Below are 25,052 nucleotides of genomic sequence, written 5' to 3' on the forward strand. Positions count from 1 at the left end.
ATTCCAGCTAACTGACAACATGAACATGAGTCCATCTGATATATAGAGAACATTCTAATGAAATATAAGAGAATATGCCTTCTGCTGAGCACCTCATGAAACTTACTTGTAAACTGAACACATATTCAGACACACTGCCATCTTCAATATATACAAAAAAATTGAAATAACACCATGAATCCTATCAGACCACCATGGATTACAGCTGGATATCAACAACCCTGAAAGAACACGAAGCAGACAAACTCTTGGAAGCTGAACAACTCACTATGAATGAAAAATAGCTTCAGACAACATAGAGGAAGACATTAGAGACTTTCCAGAATTCAATACAAATGAATATGCAACATGCACAATTTTACAGAATACAAAAAAAAAACATGAAACTGGTTCTAAGATGAAGGTTCATAGCACAAAATCCCTACATGAAAAATCTGGAGAGCTCTCATACTGGCAACTCAACAGCATGCTTTAAATTCTAGAACAGAAACAAGTGAGCAATGAATAAAAAAGGATGAGAAATCAGTAAGTTATCAAGTTGGGGCTGAAATCAACATAATAGAAAGAGAAGAATGGAAAGAATTAATGAAACATGGAATTGGTCCTTTTAGCCTTTTATTAGATAAGATAGTCAAACCCTTATTAAAAGATGGAGAATATCCAAATTAATGAAATCTAAAATGAAAATGGGGACAAATAATTGACAATGAAGAAATCTAAAGAATGGTAATGACATAGTTTTAAAAAGCCTCAACTCCATCGAACTGGAATTTCTAAAAATAATGGAAAAATTTCCTCAATAGGTTCCTCTTACCAAAGTTAAATTGAACTAAGAGAAACAACTCAAGCTGCCTAAACATCTAGAAAAAGAGAAGTCATTAAAGTCTGACACCAAAAAGAGCCCAGGGCCATGAATTTTAGGGTAGAATCCTACCAGACTTTCAAAGAGGAGTTCATGAGAATACTCCTCATAGTATTCAACATATAGAAAAAGAAGAAACTTTAGCCAATTTGTTTTGTGAACCCATGGTTACTCAAATATCCAGTCAATATAAAGACTCAGTAACAAACAAGAATTACAGACCAATTTTTCCTTAAAACCAAATTTAATGTTAATTTAATAAAAATAGAAAAATTAAAATAGAAACCACATCAAAAGATCATTCACCATGATCAATGAGGTAGGCTGCGTTCAAGAGGTGAAGGGATGGTTCAACATAATGTGATTAAAGTGGAAGAAAAAAGGTGTAATCTCTTAGATGATGAAAAATTACCTGACAATATTTAACCCAACTGTATGATAGAGTTCTTGGAATGATTAAGCATACAAATAACATACCTAAACATAATAATGTCACTTTACTGCAAACCTATAGCTGACATTAAATTATGGAGAGTAATTCTAATTAATTCCACTAATTCACAAAGAAGAGAAGGTGATCCATTCTCTCCATATCTATTCAAAATACTATCTAAAATTTTAATGTTAACTAGTCCTATATTGAAATTACAATTTAATGTTAACTAGACCTTTACTGCCATTTACAATGTAATGTTAACTAGTCCTATATTGCAGTTTACAATTTAATACTAACTAGCCCTGTATGGCAATTTACACTTTAATGTTAACTAGTCCTATATTCCAAGTCCTATATTGCAATTTACAATTTAATGTTAAATAAGTTAACATTAATTTGTAAATTTAAGGAGGAAGTAAAATTATCTTTATCTGCAGATGATAGGATAGTAAGCACAAGTGAACTAAAACTTCCCAAAGGCAATTCCCAGAGTTGATAAACACTTTCAGCAAAGTTGTTGGATACACGATTAACTAAAAAAGAAAAACCAGTGGCCTTTGTATGTACAAATGAGTTTACCAGTGTAAACAAAATAGAGAGACATCATAAAGTTTGAACTGATGGTTGATGCCTGTCGAATTTTGTTTCTACATAATGAATAACCTTCAGTAACTCAATGTGTGTTGAGTAAGATCATACAAATTATTTGTAGTCACAGATTACTTTTGATATTATTGAAGGTGCTCAAAGACTATTGTAATATACAAAGACTTTAATAGATTGATTACTTACTAAGGAGTTTAGTCTTCTATAAAGATATCAGAAAGTATAAGACTTTAACACATTGACTTTGTTTATGGGTTTTCTTCCATTAAGACTTTTTCTCATGGTTTCTAGGATGACTGCCACATGCGAAGGCTTTACCACATTGCTTATTCATAGCATTTCTCTCCAGGATGTATTCGTTTATGTTCATAGATCACTGTGTTGTGAAAAGGCTTTATGTCATTGATAAAATTTGTAAGATATGTCTTCAATATGTGCTCTGTTATATATTCTAATATGTTTATACTATAGAAATGTTAGGAAGAAGCAAAAGAAACTTGCCCTAAGGACTGCCTTTTTGTTACCAGCCTCGACTTAATCATAAACTGAAACTAAGTTAAATTCCAGGTCATAGGGGACCTGTGTTCTTAATAATATCTGACAAGTTTTCATGACTCATGTTTTTTTACCTAAAACATAACAACTGTTCCTAACCATAATTTCTGTTATTCATGTTTTATTACTCAAAATATAATGCATGTTCCTAACCACAAAAGGACAAATGGCTGTGATAGTGTTGAACATACAACCTACATTCTGTATCATTTTGAAGACCACCAAACTCGGGAGACCCTTCCTCAAGTCTCAGGAAATCATGACCATCCAAAAACCACAAGAAACCATACCTGCATGCAATCAGCAGAGGTTTATTGGGGAGTTGGGTAACCAAGGTCAAAACTGCTTGTTCACACAGAAAGAATTTTGACAAAAGGCCAGCAAGCTGAGGGGTTTCTTTTATAGGGAAAGGAAGGAATTTTCATACGGTTATACATGATTGGTTGTACTTTCACATGGTTACACATGATTGGTTGCTTTACAAAGTTTGAACACCAACAGGTTGTAACACTGGAAAGACCACGGGTTGGGGGGAGTAACCCAGAACAGTGGAACGTTTCAGAGGAACCTACCCTTAACGATCATTACCAACTATTTCAGGTAAACTATTTTTCACTTCTTCGGGCTATAGTCCCACCTAGATGGCTTGCATCTTTCTCTGTGGTTAGGAATGTGTCTTCCTGCCTTGGGCTTTTCCCAGTCATGGGTGGAGTGTACTCCCTGAGGCTTGAGGAATGTAATCCAGTAAGTGTCCACTGATCCAGGGATAATGTCCTCCACCCAGAATGTGTCCTGGGTCAGTGAAGGTCTGAAATCTTATTTTCAGTTCCGTGTTCTAGAAGCTGCACTTTTTCTGCCCAGGTCTAAGGGCAAAGAAAAAGTCTACATATTTCATAAAATGGTCTTTATAATTTTTCACCCTACACTCCCACTTTTTCCGATTAGGTTATGTTTTTAATCATAAAAACTCAATTATTAATAAGTCCATTCCCAACCCACTTTTTCTGATTTGGATCTTTAGAAAAGATTAAACTCCAGTGTCATCATAATTATCATTTTCTTGACCTAAAGCTCTATATTGATGGCACAACACAAAAAACTGAACAGCACTTATCCTTTCTCTAACAAAAATTACTAATCTATTTAAATGCAAGGGCCTATGGTAAAAGCAAGTGTAAAATCACAAGAGGTCCAGCAAGGGAGGATAATAGGGTTGTCAACCAAGGGGACTTATTGAACCAACTCTCAAATCAACTTTTCTGTTCCTCTCTATCTTTCTGTCTCTGCTCTAACCTTTCTCTGAGTTTACTCATAGAGTCTCTTATAACTCCTGAATGGTCTATATAGAAGCAACATTTTTCTCTTAGAGCAGCACACTTCTTTAAGAAACAGCAAGTCTAGTGCTCTTAGCAGCACCTGTCTACATACCTGCAGCCACTCCTAGTCTCAATGTAATAGCTAGAGTCAAGGAAAATAGGCTCTCTGCAGAAGCGTCTAGGGTGTATCTCAAACTCAGTTCAAGAGTACCTGCAGGGTGTTAGTAAACCCTGGGAACTAGCTGGACAAGTACACAATAATCTTTGCTCTCATCAAAGATAGCAGTGGTGACACATGATGTTAGCCCAGAGCTGTAAGTCTACCGTTTATCAATTTCAGGCACTAAGTATCTGTTAGCAGGGGTCCTCAGGCTCTATTTTATTAGCTAGGGGGTGTCAAAAATTTCTATTACTTTCAAAGTTGTCCTCTGACTTTTACATATTTTGTGGCACATAGTTGTCTACATACACATAAAATCACATATATAATAAAGACAAATTGCAAAAGGAACAAATCTATATAACTCTAGATTCACATTTCAATTTCAATCTTGTAATCACAAGCTGTCATTTAACCTTGGGTGTACACACCCTAAGCCCCACCCTCTAAGGGAGCATTTCCCCTGTGCCTCTAGGGCGGGGATGTCACAGGAGTCAAGGCATGCTCTTTGGCCTTGTAGAATCCCAGGTGACCTTGAGCTAAACAGCAGGGGGTTGTTCAAGCATCTGGATGTTCTCAAGTTGGCAACAGGCACAGGTGTTGGTGAACTTCAAGGAGGTAAGATGGTCACCAGTACCAGGAAAAGTCTCTTAGTAGCCTAAAAATCATTTCTCACACAAAAGGGACATTCTGGGTGTGGAACTAGGACAAGGGACACTCTAGCCAGCGACAGTTCCCGAGGGTAATTTAGCTTTAGGGTTTTGTATATTCTCTCTACCTGTCCTAAGCTTTGGAGACAGTATAAACAGTGGAGCTTCTAATATCTCTGACAATTCCTGACTAACCTTAAAACTGCTATCTGATCTAATTACCTATGATACTTGAAACCTCGGGAAGATCTCTATTCGAGGATGTTTTCCCCTAGGTATTTCTTATTTACTCTAAGTGTTATTACTTCTCTGGCTCAAAACCTGGGGTCCCTTATATGCTTTAAATATCTTGGCTGCTTGTTTGCACTCATATCTTGAGAGTCCATCTGTGCATTTAGCCTGGTAAGTTTTTTGTTTTCTGGGGAGTGTAGTTCTCCCTTCTTGTGTGCACCATTGCCTCTTTTGCAGCTAAGCTTCTGAGCATAATTTTGTGGACCTGATTTATCAGTAGTGACTTGGCTACAATGAATTATCATTTGCCTTGTCCTGTGTTTGAATTGTGTTGGATCTCAGTGGACCCCATGATGTAAAGGCTTTAGCACAGTATGTAACCACTATCCAGTATGAATAGTTTTATAATGATGAAGACTACAGAGGTGTTCAAAGGCTTTATTATACTAAACATGTCCATTGGGACACTGTGGGTGTGTTCTGAGTCACAGAGGGCATGTTTAAGACTCAAGTGGTGTGTCCAGAGTCACAGGAGGCATGCTTAGACTGTATCACATATTCTTTCATGATAATGAAGACTAGGGAAAGGCTTGACCATATTAAATACACTCACAGGGTTTCTGTCTTTGTGTTTCCATCGCTATGAAGAGAAACCATGAACAAGGCAACTCCTATAGAAGCAACAGTTTAATTGGGACTGGCTTACAGTTTCGGAGATTTAGTCCTTTTTCATTATAGCAGGAAGCATGGCAGGCATGAAAGAAAACATGATGCTGGTGAAGAAGCTGACAGTTCTGCTTCTTGATCCAAAGGCAGCCAGGAAGAGACTGTCTGCCAGGGAGCAAGTAGGAGGGTCCATTCAGCACTGGGTGGAACCTTGAAGAACACCCCCACAGTGATGCACTTCCTCCAACAAGGCCACATCTCATAATAACGTCCTCCCACTCCCTGAGCCAAGCATATTTATACTACCACATTCAACTGCCAGCCCCCCACCCTATGATTGTGCAAACACATGATTGTATGAACACCATATTTAAAATAGCATAATACAAAATATGTGAGGTTCAAATTAAAAGTCCTCATCATCTATAGAAGTCTCATAAATGATAAAAGTCCAAAGTGCAAAGTCTCTTCTGAGATCACTCCAATAATGTAACTGTAATCCCCTATACATTCAAAAACAAATAGCACATAATATCCATCCAAATTCACAGGATATAGGTCACCATTCCTAATCACTATTGTGAGGAAATACTGGGACAAAAGAAGACCAAAAGCCAGCAAGGCAATCTCCAAATTCTCCATCTCCATGCCTGCTGTCAAAGTGTTTTTCAGATCTCCAACTCCTTCCTGCCCTGCTCACTGCAGCACAAGTCTTTTTCTTTGGCGGATTTTCTTTCCTGAAAATATTTTTTTGAGAAGGTATCCCACAGCTCAGGAATCTGAAACTCTTGGGGTCTCCAAAGTAACTTCAAAATTACAGCTTCTTGTTCCAGTATCTGGGATCCACAGATGATCTTCTGTCCTCCTCAAAAGAAGCTGGGTCTCTTTCCAGCTCTTCTGTCTATAGTACACTAGGTTCTGCTTGACTCCACTCAACTGCTGCTGCTGTTCTCTCTGCTCATCCCACCGGACTGACATCTTCAATATGCTGGGTTCTCCTGTGACCAACAGTCTTGACTGCATTCCTCTCATGCTTCCTTCATGGTGCCAAGCCTCAGCTGCACTGCATGAAACATTCATGCCTTAAAACCAGTGCCACCTGGGTGACTCTTACACAGGACTGAGTCAAGCTGTACCATAAGGTACAACCTAGGCTACCTCTGGAATACAACTTCTTTCTCCTCTCAGAAAACACTTACCAGAAGATTTCACCTCAGTGATGCTGGTTTCTTCTTCGTCACCACTAATTTTCTAACTACAACCAACCAGCATCAATTGTCTCAGTCATCCCTTCTATTCTTTTCTCTAAAAGCAGAGCCACATGGACAAAGTTCCTGAATTTCTCTGCCTGCTTGGTCCCAAACATTGCCCCTTCTCTTACAAAATCACCAGCTTTCTATTTTTCAACAACTTCACTGCCTAAGCTTGGCTGTCCTACAACTTGCTCTGTAGATGAACCTTGACCTCAGAGATCTGCATGGCTTTGTCTTCTGAATGTTGAATAATACATGTGTAACACTTTACTTAAGCATTTTATTACATAAAACTTGTTCTGTATCAGTATGACTTGAATCAGAGATGGTTGATGTTCATCTCCTGGGATTTCAGGTGTGTACCACCATGCCTGGACCTAAGTATATCCTATATCCTTTTAGATATTAAATTGAAAACCCAGTATAGTAATCACAATCTATCCATTGTCAATTTGACACATACTTGTATTTTCTTATGTTCACATAAAAACAATAACCAGTTAATAATAATGCCTAACATTATACAGTTCTCATCTATACAACTTCATATGCATATGTGTAGGTGAATGGAATCTTGCCATAATATCACCATTTCTTTAATACCATTTTGTATCTTTGATCACAGGATTTAGCTTCATTCAACTTCTTGGTGAGATTTTCTCTTTTGACCTAACATTTTATATTTTTTCTCTAAGATTACTATGCCTGCTCAAATCATCATGAGAATAAACATAGGTCAAAGGCTTTGTTGGCTTCACTTAGACTTCCTTTGTCAATGCAATGAACATCAACCTCTTTACCTTATCTTCAAGGACACTCTACAGACAAAAGCAAAAAAAAAAAGGCAGCAACATTCTTCTGAAAAACATTTTTAAAAACTATATACAAAGTTCAAATCATTCTCAGTACATATGTGCTTCATATTCCTACTAGGATGGGCCATTAATTTCCACTTAATGCATATACAAATCCAAAGTCTAAAAAACCACATTGCTCCATAAAACAAAACAAAAAACCACAGTCAGGCCTATCATAGCAATACTTAAGTCTGGGGTACCAACTTCTGTGTTAGATAGAATTTCCATTGCTAAGAAGAGACACTGTAACCAAGGCAACTGTGTTAAAGGCAAATAATTAATTGGGCCTGGCTTACACTTTCAAATGTTTAGTCCATTGCCATCATAGCAAGAAGAATGTCAGCATGCAGTCAGCCATGAGCTGGAGAAGAAGCTGAGAGTTCTGCATCCTCATGGGAGGGCATCCAGGAAGAGACTGTCTTCCTGCCAAGTGGTAGGAGGCTCTGTTTTGTACTGGCCTGAGCTCCAAAGACCACCACCACAGTAATTCAATTCTTTCAAAAAGGTAACATCTCCCTCAAGGCACATCTCATAATATTGCTACTTCTTAGGGTCCAGCATATTTAAATCACCACAGTTTATCTCTACTATACTTTCTGGTATCTATATAGAAGACAAAATCTTTAGTAAGTAATCAATCTATTAAGGCCTTTGTGTATCACAATAGTCTTTGAGCACCTTCAATAAGATCAAAAGCAATCTGTGACTGCAAATTAGTGGTATGATCTTACCCAATACAATGACATTGAGGTTATTTATTATGAGAAACAAAATGTGACAAGCATCAACAATCATTTCAAACTTTGCAGAGATATGCACAGGCTTTACCACATTCATTACATTTGTTAAGGTTTCTCTAAAGAGTGTGTTCCTTTAAGTGTTTGGAGAGTACAGGGACATGCAAAGGCTTTATTGCATTGCCAACATTCATAAGGTTTCACTCTGAACATTTTCCTTTGTGTTTTCAGAGATGACTGTATCCTGGAAAGGCATTACCTCATTCATGACGTTCAGTTTCTCTCCAGTATGTGTTCTTTTATGTGTTGGGTGATGACTTTGTTGTGCAAGGGCTTAACACCTTCATTACATTACATTGAGTGACTCTCTTGAATGTGTCCTATTATGTAGTTGCAGATAAAAGTGAATTGCCAAGGTTTTATCACAGTGATTAGTTAAGGGTTCTCTCCTTTGAGATTTTTATTGTGTTAATATTCAAGTAGGTTTCTCTCTTGCACATAATCTCCCCTGTCACTTCAGATGACTGTAACTTGCAAATGCTTTACCACATTGATTTACATTGATAAGATTTCTCCCCAGTATGTGTTCTTTTATGTCTTTGGAGGTGACTGTGATTTGAAAAGGCTTTACCACATGGTTAACATTTATAAGGTTTCTCTGCAGTATGTGTTCTTTTATGATATTGGAGACCACTGTGATATGAAAATGTTTTACCACATTGGTTACATTCATAAGGATTCTCTCCAGTATGTGTTCTTTTATGATATTGGAGACCACTGTGATATGAAAAGGTTTTACCACATTGGTTACATTCATAAGGTTTCTCTCCAATATGTTTCCTTTTATGTATTTGGAGAGTACTGTGACATGAAAAGGCTTTACCACATTGACTACATTCATAAGTTTTCTCTCTAGTATGTGTTCTTTTATGGATTTGGAGATGAGACTGCTGTGAAAAGGCTTTACCACAGAGATTACATTCATATGGTTTCTCTCCAATATGTGTTCTTTTATGTTTTTGGAGACCACTGTGACATGAAAAGGGTTTACCACATTGATTACATTGATAAGGTTTCTCTCTAGTATGTGTTCTTTTATGGACTTGGAGATTACTGTGACATGAAAAGGCTTTACCACATTGATTACATTCATAAGGTTTCTCTCCAGTATGTGTTCTTTTATGGATTTGGAGATGACTGTGACGTGAAAAGGCTTTACCACAATGATCACATTCATAAGGTTTCTCTCCAGTATGTGTTTTGTTATGATATCGGAGAGTACTGTGACATGAAAAGGCTTTACCACAGAGATTACATTCATATGGTTTCTCTCCAGTATGTGTTCTTTTATGTTTTTGGAGACCACTGTGACATGAAAAGGCTTTACCACATTGAGTACATTCATAAGGTCTCTCTCCAGTATGTGTTCTTTTATGGACTTGGAGATGACTGTGACGTGAAAAGGCTTTACCACATTGATTACATTCATAAGGTTTCTCTCCAGTATGTGTTCTTTTATGATATTGAAGTCTACTGTGATATGAAAAGGCTTTACCACATTGATTACATTCATGAGGTTTCTCTCCAGTATGACTTCTTTCATGCCTGCAACAATAATGGACACATGTGAATGCCTTACCACATTTTTTACCTGATCAATCATTTTACCAACATGAATAAATTTTGCAGTTGGTCTAATCATAAAGAACGCTCAGATCTTAAGGTTTTATCACTTTGATGTTCACGGTTATACTTGCTCACTGTGGGTTGCTTTATCTCTTTGAAAATACCTGTGATGGTAAGAGCACTTATTACATGGCTCATATTTATAGCCTCCTTTTTTTTTGGTTTTTCGAGACAAGGTTTCTCTGTGTAGCTCTGGCTGTCCTGGAACTCACTCTGTAGACCAGGCTAGCCTCGAACTCAGAAATCCGCCTGCCTCTGCCTCCCAAGTGCTGGGACTAAAGGCGTGCGCCACCACTGCCCAGCTATAGCCTCCTTTTTTATATGAGATTTCTATATGGTGTATTTCACATGTCTGAAGATATCAGGGAATTAAAACACTGATTGCTTTCTTAGTTTTTCCTGCATTGTGAAAAACACCACAGGAGCACTGTGAGCCAAGACAAACAGAAGAATTTCCAAACTTCTAGTACCCATAGTGATTTCTGCAGTGTGACTTGGGCTTTTCCCCAGTAATGTCAGAAAAACAATTAATTGCAAATGTCTATCATATTCAGAAAGTCTACCAAAGGCAGAATACTACATATATTCTCATTTTTGAGTAGAAAGAGGTACATTACTTCTTTCAACATCCCTATGCTCACAAGGTTTTATCCATTATGACAATTGATATACCCATTAAAAGAAGAAGAACAAGTGAAAGGTTTCCATATTGAATTCACACCATTCGACATTCTGTACTTTGTTAGACATGGGGTATATAGATAAAGGTTTCTCCACAACTTTCTTCACTCTCACTAACTGACCACTCAATAAACCTAGAAACGTCACTACAAGAATATGAGTATCACCAAATTTACCATGGACTATTTGCTTATTGGATGGCTTTGGATATATATTTATCACTACTCAATGCATAACATCTAAATATTATGAGACTATTCAGATTGGTAGTTCCACAGCAAAGCTCTAATGTAGTTACAAATCAATCAAAGGTATCTTTTAAGGCACTGTTTCCATGTCTTCTCTCTTAGAGAAATGCCTTACAAACATAAATCAGATAATTGACATTGAGGAACATTGTGAGAATATTATATTCATAGCTATACTTAAAGGACTGATTTTTTTACACACTTGCTTTTCATTAAGACATTAAAATTTCCTCACAGGCATATTTGTATCAGCTTGCACATGAAAACTACCTTTCATGCCTTCTAGAACTTTGACGTTGTTCTTCAATATGATGATCTTCCCAGCTGTAACCTAAAACACAGTACCAAAAATGAATGATATAGTATTGAAATTAAATAAAATGCATGTTACTATGAATTTTGACAGCACTGAACATGATTTATTCAGCTCAATCTTCCTTGTTCTCAATTGAAATAACAGAGGCTCATCAATAACCAAGAATCACTTGTTCCATTATTTTGAAAAGCAAAACAAAATTCACAATGTTACCTATAGCAGTGAGGTTCCGGTAGGTCTCTAGCATCACATCTTTGTAGAGATTCTTCTGGGCAGGATCCAGCAAATTCCACTCTTCTGCAGTGAAGTTCACATGCACATCATCATAAGTCACTGCATCCTAAAATATCACACACAGGTGTACAACAGAAAGCATGATCGTGACCTCACTGTAAATTAATGTATACTTTCTAGACAATGTATTAATGTAATTCTTGTGCTTCCTCCACTTATTTTCTGAAACAGAAGTTATAATCTAATCATTCTGTCAGTTTAGAAGGAAATTGAATTACAAATTTCACCTATGTTGCTTCTGATCCCTTGCAACACAAATGGCAATTGAGAGGGACATGCAGGGGGAAACAGATCAACTGTACTGAGCAAACATCTGAAAAGCTGTATGAACAATTACTAACTACAAAAGTGATGGGCAAGCTGTGTGTATTTGCTCATGACTTTAATCACAGATATAGGCAGGTGTATGTCATTGAGGTGGATGCTGGCATGGTCTATGGGATATGTTGCAGAACAGGAAAAGTAATACATTAAGACACTCAGTTTCTTGTAGAAATCAACAAGGAAACAAAAATGATAGAATGAACTCACAGTTCTTTACTGAAGTTCCCACTAAGAATTATGCATTCACTGCAGTTCTGTATTCATCTTGCAAAAACATGAAGTGAACCAGTTTAAACAGCAACATTAATAAATTTTACTAGAAGGGAATACATGTTTAAACAGTTAAAAATGGACAGATGAAAATATTAGTAATGTATATGTTGATCAGAAATAAGGAACATAGAGCAGAAAAGATAGCTCAGGAGTGGAAAGCTCCTGCTGGTCTTCCACATTAATGATGGTCAATTACTAGTATTTACATGAGGATTAACAACTACCCATTTCTTCAAGATCAAGAGTACTGAGGCCATCTTCTCACAACCGTAAAGATGAGGCACACATGATATTCATATTCATGCACACAGGCATAATATGCTTATTTATTCAAAAGTTTCAGAACAAACACAAGAGTAAGGCAGAATGACATACACCTAGATTCCAGTGACTCTGAAGCATCAGACAGTATTGATATCATGAACATATGCCATCTGGAGAAATAGAATATAATATATATATTTTGCCAAATTTTAAAATTGAAGATGTAGATGAAGAGCTGCACAAAAGCATGTGCTTATGTTATTAAAAACATGTCAGCTGGCTTCTGTGGTTTCTGTATGTGCTATCAGCAAAAAAAGGTCCTCATAGAGAAATTTAGTCTTGAAAACAATAAACAAAAGATATAAAGTTAAAAATATAAAACCTCCAGGCTTGCAAAATAGCTTAGCATTGAATAGCAAATGGTTATACTGTATCTTATGTGAATTAGAGACTGAGAACAAATGGGGACTGTATGGGAGCATGAGAAGAAAGTGGAAGAATCAGTTTCAACCATGACACAGTAGACACAGAGAACAAAATATGTCCTGTTTGAAAGAAATGCAGGGTTAAAGCTGGAGCAGAGACTGAGGGAATGACCAATGAAATCTTGCCCAGCTGGAGACCCTCCTTGTGGACAAGCACTAATCCATGATATTATTAGGGATACTCTGGTATGCTCCCACACAGGAGCCTTGCATAATTTTCCATTAAGAGGCTCCACCCAGCAGCTGACTTGAAACAGATGCAGAGAACCACAGTCAAACATTAAATGGTCCTTGGGGACTGTTATGGAAGAGTTGGGGGAAAGATTGATGGCCCTGAAAAGGATATAAATCCACAGAAAGACCAACAGACTCAACTAATCTGGACACTTGGGGACACTCACAGACTGATCCACAAACAACATAACATACACAGTCTAGACTGAGGGCCCTGGAACATATGTAGTAGATATGTAGCTCAGTCTTCATGATGGTCCCCCAACAACTGTACCAGGGGCTGTTCCTAAAGCTGCTGTCTATCTGTGGAATCTGCTCCCTGAACTAGGCTGCCATGTCTGGCTTCAATGGAAAGGATGCATTTAACCCAGCAGAGACTTGATGCACTGCAGTGTGGAGATACCCAGGGGCACATACCTTCTCAAAGGAGAAACAGAGGATATTGGAGGAAGGGACTCTGTGTGGGTAGAGGACCTAGAGTAGGGACTTCACAAAGTTCATAGTCATTTTATTTATAACAGCTTGAAACTGGAAAAATCCCAGATGTCACTCAACCAAAATATGGATATAGAAAATGTGGTTCTTTTACAAAAGGAAAAACTATCCAGCTATAAAATACAAGAACATCATCAATTTTGAAGGCAAATGGATACAACTCGAAACTATTATCCTGAATGAGGTAACCCAGTCCTAAAACACATACATGTATGTACTCACTTACAAGTGAATAATAATCATTAAAAAAAGGAAACCAACACTACACTCTATAGACCCAAAGAAGCTAAACAAGAAGAAAGGCCCAAATGAGCATGGTTGAATCTCACTCAGAAGTTGGAATAAAACAGTCATAAGAGGCATATGGAAGACAGAAACTGGATGGGAGAGCAGATAAGAAAGGGGAATCGAGGAGAACCAGCAACATGTGTGGTGAGAGACATGAGAGGGCCAGAGGGGAAAAATGAATCAAAACCTGCAGCTGTCTGAGGGGAGGGGGTACATTTAGGATGTGCCAGAGACCATAAATAGGTACCAAGGAGTCTAAGGTTGATCTTAGCTGAGATGCATAGCAGTTAGCTATGGACGCTGAAGAGGCCACATTCTGCAGTCAGGTTAGCTATGGACGCTGAAGAGGCCACATTCTGCAGTCAGGTAGGACCCTTAATGGAGAGTTAAAGACACCAACAAATCCAAAAATCTTTCTACTCAAAATATGTCCTGTCAACAAAATACAATCTACAAAATAGATTCTGTACAGCAGCAAAATAACGTTGTTGTTGTTGTTCTAAGTTGTTACTCTGCTGCTGTGATTGAATGCTCTGAGCAAAAGCATCTCAGGTATTAAGTGGCTGTTGTACATGGTTCTGTCAGACCACAGTCCATCATTTTGGGAGCTTAGATTAGAAACTGAAGGCAAAAAACACTGTTTCCTGGCTTGCTCTCTTGCTTGGTCACTGTCTCATGCTCAGCCTTCTCTTTCATTCAGCACTGGCCTACTTGCTTAGGGATATTGCCACCCTCAGTGGTAGAGCCTTCCTAATCAATCATCAACACTATCTCTCACAGACTTAGCAACCAGCCATTCTGATGAGGGCACAACCTTGATTGAGGCTCCTTCAGATGACTGTAGCTCTGAAATGCTGAGAACTGAAAACAACTATGACACAGACACAATAATAAATGAGGAAGTTGTAACAACCCAAAATCAAAAATTTGAACATATCAATTACAAGAGCCCTGCCACCACAAGAGGGAGTTGGAGTTGTGGCTGAGCCAGGACAAAATAGGGAGGGCACCTGGCTCAAAGCAGAGAAGGAAACACTGGAATGGGGAGCTCAGAGGCTGTGCTGACATGGGGTGAGCATCTTTAACTCTGGGTTCCCAGGCCAGTGCTATCAAAGATGTGGCTAAAACAGCTGGAAGATGGCTAGAGAAGCAGATTGTCCCACAGGCCTGGAAATGGCCTCCGCAAAGGATAGAATCTCTGGTCCAAGAAATATATGCTAACTCTGTTGGAATGAAGAAAAACCTTTCATCTAAGCACAACCACAACACTACAGAGTCACACATGGACTGAGAAGAGGGTAGAATGGGAGAAGAGGGAAAATGAGGTCTTTGTCCTTTTTTACCCTGTAAAACAGGGTAGGCAGATCCTGATTTTGCCCTGGATGCTGTCTCAAAAAGATTTTTGTCAGGAACTAGTCAATGGATCTATGTCCTGTTGTTGAGAATGATTTAACCCAAGGTGTGGGACTTGCAACTAAATTGATTGGGGTGGAGTCTGTCTCATTTTCTCAGTCAGTGAATAAAAACGTGGCACACACAAAATAGACAGCCACAAGGGGTTGGTAAAGGTTACACAACATATGACAACACTTGTACAGAGGAGAAAATGAAGACAGGATGGCAGCTGTGAGTCCTGTAGCAGGGCTCCAAGTCCTCTCCAACCTTCCCCAAAATTAAGACCAGAGGCACACTGTTCACTATACCAGGCTCTGAACCATCTTCAAAGCACTTTGGGGCTATGACTCTCCAGCGTATACACTGTAGCAGTGTTCCAGGTTCAATTTAGTCATCTCCCTCCACATATACTCAAGAAAAACCTGAAAACCAAGGCACTGATCTCAAATCTGGCAGACAAGCCACTGACACAAAAAGAATGGTGGATCTTAACAACTGGCCTTTCAGTCCTTTAGTTGGGAGTTCTGAGGGTCTTGGATCAATGCACTAAGATGTTAGATCCAAGTCACAGAGAGCCCCAAAGACCAACAAGTAGCCTATTGTAATGCAAACACATGGAGGTCTTTATTATGAGCTCTGTAATAAGGATTCTCACCAGTCAGCCTCACATGAGATCAAAATTGAGAGTCTAGATGTGCTGGGTATTTATTGCAGTTACAGCAAGATTGGGTCATTAACATGCATGTCAGGAACTTAATATTTTAAAAACTACATGTCTGGCATAATCTGCAGGAACCAATCAAGGGGGCAAAACCATCTGACCACCATGATGGGTAGGCTAACTTTTTCTCTGTAAGGTGTATTAGTTATCGATATGTAGCTTAACCCTGCAATTATACCTTGACTGGCTGTTGACAAGGGGCGTTGTCATAGGATGTTTTCTCAAGTGGACTTTGTGCAATCTCAGAAACAGGATTGATTGGGTTTACAAACTCATCTTTGTGCCTGAGGTCCTTATTATTGAAAGATGCTCCTGTTCAACCACAAGCCATGCATGGCAATAGAAAGGGTACTTTGTCCAAAGACCTGCCTCACTATCTGTTACTGCAGATCCTAATATCAGTTGCACTTACTTTTAGACAGAATACCAGTGGAAGTTGCCTCTCCCCCTGTGCATCATCTTATAGATAAGATGGACAATGCCCACCTGCCTTTCCTTTCCTGCATCATCCCTGTGTCTCCGGCCAACTTGGGCAGACAGTCCCTGTTCAACCACATGCTTTACCTGCCAGGACAAAATATAAGCTTTCTATAGATCTACCACACTGTCTGTTATCCCAGATGCAAAGATCACAGTTTCCCCTGGCACTGTACTAAACACCAGAGGCAGCTTTACCTCTGTCCTGACTATGTGTCCCTGTGGATACTAAGATCATTTCTTCATCCCTACTTCATCTCCCTCCTTACAACATTAGCAAGCATTCCCACTTGATCATACCCAACAAACAGGTAAGTAAAAGAGGCAACACTCAGGCAAGTCTCTCTGTAAATCCAGATATCAAACAGTAACCCAGGAACAAAACTCCCACCCAAGCAAGACAAATCCAGAAATCAGTACTGAGATAATAATCACTTCAAACCCAGTGGCCTAAACACCAGCATAGGAATATAATAAATAACACCCAGGAAAATAAGTCACCAAAAGAGCCAACCTGTACTGTCACAGCAGGTACTGAGAAATTCAAACGTGCAACAGATATGGTGCAAAAGAGGTTGTTTGGGGGCAGGGAGATGAGTGAGAACCTGGGGAAGAGATAGAGGCAAAGAAGAGGATGTGCAGACAGACAGACAGACGGGGGCAGAGAGAGAGCATTGAGAGTAGAGAGAGAGAATAGAGAGGGGCATGTGCAGAGAACAGAGACAGGGAACACAGAGAGTTGTGTAGCTGGTGGTTCGTGTATATAAAGCACACCTGACAACAGCAGCAGGTGATGGAGGCAGGGAATGACTTAAGCAGTTGCTTAGTCCCTGGGAGCAGAGCATTGAAATTGCCTGTGCACTGACAACTACAGAGACAAGGTTCACTCAGGGAACAGGAAAGAAAGAGAGACTCTCAGACATTAAAGATGAATATGACAAAATGGATACATCATCAAAAAATGTGGATTCTAAAAGTTTCTGGCCCTTAACAACCAGAAATTCTGCAAGATATGAGAAGGGAAAACTACAGATGATTAGAATAGAGAAAGGTGACTATTAGCACAAAGGTCTGATAAAAAAATATTTTCAATGAAATCATAAAAGAAACTTTTCCTAAGCCAAAGAAGATGACTGTTAATGGACAAGAAGCATCCAAAACATGCAACAGATTGGAGAAAAACAAAAGTCCCTTTACCACATAATAATCAAACAATAAACATAAAAAATAAAGCAACATAAAAAACTGTTCCAGAAAAAAATTAACAAAAACTAAACAAAACAAAAACAAGTAATGTATGAAAGCAGATATGTTAGATTTATACCTGTCTTTTTAATGTATACTATAAAAGACAACAGGGTTTGGACACATGTGCTGCAGAGTCAGAGAAACCACCTGTGTTTCTACAAGAAAGCAACTGGTCCAAATATTTTGGGCAGACTCAGAATCAGTCATGACAGTGAAGTTACTCAGAGGTCACCACCTGACCTAACACGTGAGAAGCATCACCAGGGACCTCACAGATGGTCACATCTGGCTGTTGCTTCCCATGCAGCCCCAGAGAGGACCCAGCACCCCAGCTCCCACTCCTCAGCCGCCTGTCCCTACCAATTGTAAGCAGTGATTCTGTGCTCACCATGACTCGATTTCAGAGCTTCCCTTAGGTCTCCACACAGCACCCACAGCAGAGCTCAGAGCAGGGGACAGATGACCATTCAAGCCTGCACAGGCACAGCTAACTTGCAGATTGGCACCCGGGAGAACCCGCCTCCTTGTCTGATTGGCAGGTCTGCCTGGAAGCCTTGATTGGGCAGTGAGTCTTACCACTCCTTAAGGTTAAAGTGAGCTTCCAGTCCAGGGTCAGACCTTTTTCAGATCTCAGGAGGGGTTTGCACTCCATTAGCATTTGTTTCTGTCTTCAAAGAGGAATCTCACCCCACCCAGCCCTGGGGGAGAACCCAGCATTCCAGCTTTGGCTGTTCAGCTGCCTGCTCCTCCCCTCTGAGAGAAATGATCCTGCACCTTCCAGGACCTGACTCCAGACCTTACCTGAACTTTCCTTACAGCACTTGCCTTCTTCTTCCTGTAATCAAGGTGAACAGCTTCCATAGCCCAGTACTCAAGGTGCAGTGGAGGTATCAATCTAACCCACAAGAGGAAGGATCCTCCAGCTATTTCTTAGCATTCTTTTTAAAATCCACCCTAGTTACCAGGCTACAGCCAGATATGCTCCTCCCCACGGTTACCTGGCAACTGCAGGGTTGGACTGACACCCTGTAAAGGTGGCTACTTGCCCCTTCTTCTCTTTTGATCTCTTGACCTTTTGTTCTCTCTTTCTCTTGCCCTCTTGGGCTCTTCCCTTCCCCCTCTCTCTCTCCACATGCTCATGCCTGGCCTCTACTTCTCTACTCTGCCTCTCTCTGCTTTTCTCTGCCTCTACTACCCTCTTAATTCCCCTCTCCATGTCCTGAATAAACTATATTCTATACTGTACTGTCTTGTGGTGGGTTGCTTCTGGGGAAGAGCTGTCTCAGCATGAGGTATGGTCCCTCCAGGGGAAGTAATATCTCAGCAGGAGGCATGAGCCTGCTGAGACATCCCCTTCCCCCACACCTCCCCTCACACCAATAGAACATTTTCCATCTCTCTTTAAAGAGAGGTAACTATGGGGAGGAGGATACCTGGCTGTCACCAGGTAACTATGAGGTAGAGTTTTAGACAGAATGATAACACCATTAACACTAAAGAGGAATTTTAGGAAACAAGAGACTTATTTTGTGGCTTCATGCTGGGCTCAGGGAAACTGCAGCTTCCTTTCACCAGATGATAGGTATCAATCAACCCTGGAAAAAAATCCAGGATCATAAGTGAAACACTGTTGAGCACTACTGTTAGCCAGTACATCAGTGGCAAAGTGTAGAAAAACCAGAGTTGTGTTAGTACAGGTTCTCTTGATAAACATATCTCAAATCTTAGAGAGAATGAATCATCCTATGTATGTAAAAAGGTGACCAATAAAGGCTGTTAGACAAGGTAAATTAGAAAAAACAAGGACTGGTTATTTTCATGATGCAGAATATTACAGCTGATATGCAGTGTATATGGGATTCTGAAGAGAGAAGTACTTTGTAATGCCAGTCTTAAAACACAAACAAATCACCTCTGCTTTGTAAAAAAAAGTAGGGCAAATACTAAAAACAAAACCAAAAACACCACCTGTCCAGTGTCCTTTATATATGTAGGTTGTCAAAAGAATCTGTAGCCCAGATTAAAGGTGGATCTGAACATCTCAAAAAAGCAAGATTAATAAAGGGTTTCTCAACTTCAAAATTAAATTAAACTTGTTAATTTGACCCTAGTTCCTTTTTGTTCCTAATGAATATAAACTTAAAATTGATATGAAAGGACAAAAATATATTTAATCAACATATCCACACAGGGATATGTTGGACAATAAATATAAAATGATAATATGGGTCTGAATCTTTCCTTGGAATAGGTAACATGTTTTAAAGAGTTTACTACTCCTAGACCAGAAGATGTTATTAATATTTGACATTCTCCTCACCCATACAAGACTAACACATCTATGACTTTATTATGATATATACATATTTTAAATTTTATGCAGGCATAAACATGTTAATAAATTAAAAGATATTTATATCTAGTAAAAACTCTTTAAAAACAGATAAATATACAAAGATAGGCAGATCCAGCACAGGGCTTATCTTATCTTCTAAATTAAACCACAACCATTTTCATACCTTCAGCTTTGTTGAATTAAAATAATCACAGCAGGGCTTTTTAATTGTTACTAAACCTCTATCAAAAAATGAAACAAAAAACAAAAAACCATGCCATGGCTGTCCAGTATTTGTACAACTTGGAAGGGGAATAATTATTAAGGTAATGTAAATTTGTCTCCATATGTACTGAGTAAAGTATTTTTAATGTGACTGATTGCAGGATGTCTATAGTCTCAGAAGAAACACTTTGACAATTTTCTGTATGTAAAACCAATTAGTTCACCATTATCCCAGGGTGAACTATGATAATTTTGAAATGTTGTGCCACTGAGAACTTAGAAAGAGAGGATATAAATTGCTTCTTTCCCACAGCTATATAAATATTCTCACAATAGATTGTGAAGTTTTTGTTAAGCCTATGGTATGCTATGGTATTAACATTTATAAAATGTTAGAATGATCTAAAGATGTAAATGGTTTCAATAAAGGAAAAGAAAGCATACAAAAGCCTTTGGAAAAGGAAGCATATAAAAGCCTTTGGAAGTTCTGAAGAAATAAATGAGGTATTTAAGGCACTTAGATCATAAAAGTTTTGGGAAATACCTATGGGATTAAAGTATCTGTCTTCAGATCAACATTTATGACAAACTGGCTGTCATCTAAGTTTAATCATATCCTGTATCCAGTCTACATTGAGGAGAGTCAAAACACAGGGATGATTCCCTTAGAGCTTCCAAGGGAAGTCACACTCAGCCCAAGCAAGGATATCGAATAATGTTCACTAAGAGGGAAAATAGTACAAAGAAAAGCTTGAAGATACAGAGATTCTTCAGAAGATCAAGGGATAACCTAGACATGAAATTTCAACAGACCTTAACAGAAGGTCAACAGAAGTTGATTTTGCTAAACATGTAATCTTAAGCAGGCATATGTAAAGTATGATCTCTTTCAAACTGCAGTGTGTCTCTTTAGTAATTCAAGGGACAAAAATCCTCAAAAATTATGTTTGATCTTGTGAAATGTTATGTAGAAAACAAATTCTCACTCTTGATGCTCTTTGTCATATATAGATGTATCTCAATATCCCAGATGAAAGAAAAGCCCTTTGCTTACTTCAGCATGCCAGGGTCTACATAAAGCTGAGGAAAACTGAACAGCCTTATTAAATACTAAGGGCAAATCAAAATCAATGGCAATCAATAATCAACACCAATCAATAATCAATAATTGATGCTGATCAACAATCAATGCTAATCAGCAATCAATAGCAATCAATAATCAGCACCAATAAATAATCAAGTATTGATGCCGATCAATAACCAGTGCTAATCAATAATCAATAGTGATCAATAATCAATAATTGATGCTGGTTAACGGTCAATGCTAATCAACAATCAATGGTAATCAATAATCAACAGCAATCAATATTTATCAAATATAGAACACCATCTCACTATCAAAGAGAACTTCTCACTAATAGACTGTGTCCTTCACTACAGTAACCATGCCTGCTCCCTGATTTAAATGTGATGAAGGAGCAGCAGGTACCTGCTCTTCATGCAGGGTTCTGATGAAGCAAACAGCTGGCTCAAGTTGTATCCTTTTGTGAAGGGCTATGGAATATTGTCCAACTCATAATAGATGGACATTTCACCTTATAAAACATAACCCATGTTAAAAATGATGTTAGGAATATTTCCTCAAAATTTAATTCTTCATATATCACACAAGATTGTAATAGAAGAGAATCGGTGGTTGAATCTAAACTTATAAGGGGTTGTCCAAAATTCCTCAATTTTTTTCACCAAAGTACTGGCCTTACAAAAAGGTCAAAAATGTCAGTCTTCTAACACCCAATACAAAGCATGACATTGTTTTTTAGGTGGGACTCTTCCCTATTTTCTTCCTATAAGAAGCATAATATTGCCCTAATTTGTGGGGCACTGAGCTATGAGAGACAGCTGGGTGCCTGGTTGAATAAGCTTTGAACCCCAGAGAACCCCCTGGAATGGAAGGCGGTCAGCTTTCTTCCTGTGCTCCTGGCTCTCTCAGCTTCAGCCCTCCACAGCCCCTCCCAAAGAGAGAGGTCTATGGCCATCGGTCAGGTAGGAATAATGCCTCAGGCTCTCCCCACATGCACATGAAGCATCCCCAAGTTCTCAGACCAAGCCAGTAGGGGTTACCTTAACCCACCCCAAACAGTATATATTGAGGCTCATTCATAAGTAAAGTGAGTGAAAAAATCATCCCATTGTCTGAGAGCTTCTGTCATGGATCCTCCACTCTTCACAGTGGTGTCTCACAGGGCACCTCACTGGCTCAGTGAGAGCTGTTAACACTGTGCTAGATATCTGTTCTTTCCCCCACAACCTGGCTGGCACCTCCTGACTTAGCAAAGAGTTGTGACAATTCAGAAGATGCCAGCTCTCCCAAAACGCCTTCAGGATTCTCCCCTCTCCACTGCAGAGACTTGGTGGGAGGCTGTGACAGAGGCAGCAGTGGACCTTCCCTGCTGGCACTCCACCCTGTACCCCCTGCAGGCAGAGGCATCTACAGAGACCTGTCCTCATCCAAGCTGGAGATTCTGGTGGAACCCATCCGGAGCCGCTCCCCACACTAATTATATTCTTAACTAAGTCCTGAATAGAAATTATAATGGTCCTAACAGTCTAGCTTTTGTGTATTGTGGATGTTACCTAACAGAATCCTTCCATGTGTGCTGCCTTCCATGACTGTCTTATTTGAAGAATCTTTGTCATCTCTTTTGTTTTATTTTGTCCCCTTAGAAGGACTCATCTCTGAGGCACCATAACTGCTGCTCTTTCTATATCACCCCTTTGGTCAGTTTAACAATGTAGAAGGATCCATTGTACAAACACCAAAAAGGACAGATATCCCCTCAAAGGTGACTGCAGTACCAGCCCACTCATATTCATCTTGTCCAGCATCACCAGTGATGGATTCATGGAAAGACAGGAGAATTTGTGAGAAACCTGAAGAATGGGAAAGGCTAAACACAGGAATGCAAAACACACTGACATTTTTCCTACTGGGCCACTAAGGGTGGCAGCTTTGTTGTGGGTCTTCTTTATTCTTGGGTGGTTGTTAGCCACCAACCAGTGAGGACAAAGGGAACAGCCATGGCAATCTGGCTTGAGATGGCTGTATGAAAAAATTAACTCCGGAGACTAGCACAGTGAGTCAATTATACTTTATTGTTCCAGAAATAAGGTATATGAGGGCTTTTATGGGTACAGGTGGACAGGATTAATTGGTCATAATAGTATATCTAAGTATCATGTGGGCAGGGAAGCCAGAATGGGAGTTGTGTGCTGAATTTAAGTAGCTCACACAGGGACAATCTTTTGATAAGTACATCCACCCGTGTTCAGGGACAATGTCTAGATACATTGAGGCAGAGAAATGGAAGCCCTAAAAATTAAATAAATAAATAAATAAATAAATAAAAGAAATGGAAACCCTAATAAAAATAAATACATAAATAAATAATAAAAGAAAGGAATGGAAGCCCTAAATAAAAATAAATAAATAAATAAATAAATAAAAGAAAGAAAGAAATGGAATCCGTAAAAAATAAATATATAAATATATAAATAAATAAGTAATAGAAAGAAATGGAAGCCCTATAAAAAATAAATAAATAAATAAATAAATAAATAATAAACAAAAGAAAGAAATTGAAGCCCTTCTGATAAAGGGAATCCTCCATTTTGAGCTGAGTTTCACTCAGATTTGGGGGACTGTGACCTTCACACAGGTTTCCAACAGCCTTGATTCCTGAAACCATGGATCTTGGCTGTGAGAGGAACTGTACCAAATATTGGAAGCTGATTCAAAATACATACAGCCTAGGACCCTGCCCAGCTCTCCAGGTGGCTGTCCCATAATTGGCTGTGTAAAAGTGTCTTCTAAAGGTCATTTTATTTTGTTATCAGTTCAGCACCTTCAGGGTAACAAGGACTATGGTATTAATGGTAATTAATACCATTAGAATTTATGATCATTGGCCCACTGTCTTACTTCTCTGATGTGAAATGAGTTCCTGGGTCAGAAGCAATACTGTGTGGAATGCCATTGTGGTGAATGAGGCACTCAGTATGTCCATGGATTGTGGATTTGGCAGAAGCAATATGTGCATGAAAGTCAAAATTGAAGAGCCCCAGACTCGGGAGACCCTTCCTCAAGCCTCCGGAATCGCGACCACCCAAAAATCACAAGAAACCATACCTGGATGCAATCAGCAGAGGTTTATTAGGGAAAGAGCTGGCAGCCAGCGGTCTGACCAGGTACTCGCGCTGGAGTCAAGGTCCGACCCCCTCGGCCAGTCCTTAGAGGGTTTTAAAGGGAAAAACCACAAACCAGGGGAGTGGGATGGGGTTGTTAAAGATACAAAACATGAAAACAGTGGAACAATTCAGAGGTATTCACTCTAAATGATTAGTGTCATGTGGAAATCGCCCTGCATTCTTCTCAAAAATGTGGTTTTTACCATGCCATTGTGCCCTATCCGGCCATTTCAGATTGCTATCTTGACTTTTTCCGGCTATAGGGCTATGGCCCCACCTAGGTGGTAGCATCTTTATCTGTAATCAGGAATGTCTTCCTGCCTTGGGCGAGGCTTGAGGAATGTAATCCAGCAAGTGTCCTTCACCTGGAATGTGAAGGCCTGAAATCTTATTTTCAGTTCTGTAAGGCAAAAAATCTACACATATTTCATAAAATGGCCTTTATAATTTTTCACTCTACATTCCTCACTTTTTCCGATTTGGCTA

General features: G+C 39.0%; 1 protein-coding gene across 1 annotated transcript in view; it reads right to left on the bottom strand.

The window, feature by feature from the left end:
- Positions 1-25,052, bottom strand: part of LOC143441085 (uncharacterized) — a 139,706-nt gene that overhangs the window by 113,166 nt on the left and 1,488 nt on the right. The window contains 3 exon segments of the mRNA XM_076928152.1: positions 9,429-9,934; positions 11,215-11,275; positions 11,474-11,600. Coding sequence (XP_076784267.1) covers positions 9,429-9,934; positions 11,215-11,275; positions 11,474-11,600 — 694 coding nt within the window.

The sequence above is a fragment of the Arvicanthis niloticus genome (assembly GCF_011762505.2).
Source record: "Arvicanthis niloticus isolate mArvNil1 chromosome Y unlocalized genomic scaffold, mArvNil1.pat.X SUPER_Y_unloc_2, whole genome shotgun sequence".
Taxonomy (NCBI): domain Eukaryota; kingdom Metazoa; phylum Chordata; class Mammalia; order Rodentia; family Muridae; genus Arvicanthis; species Arvicanthis niloticus.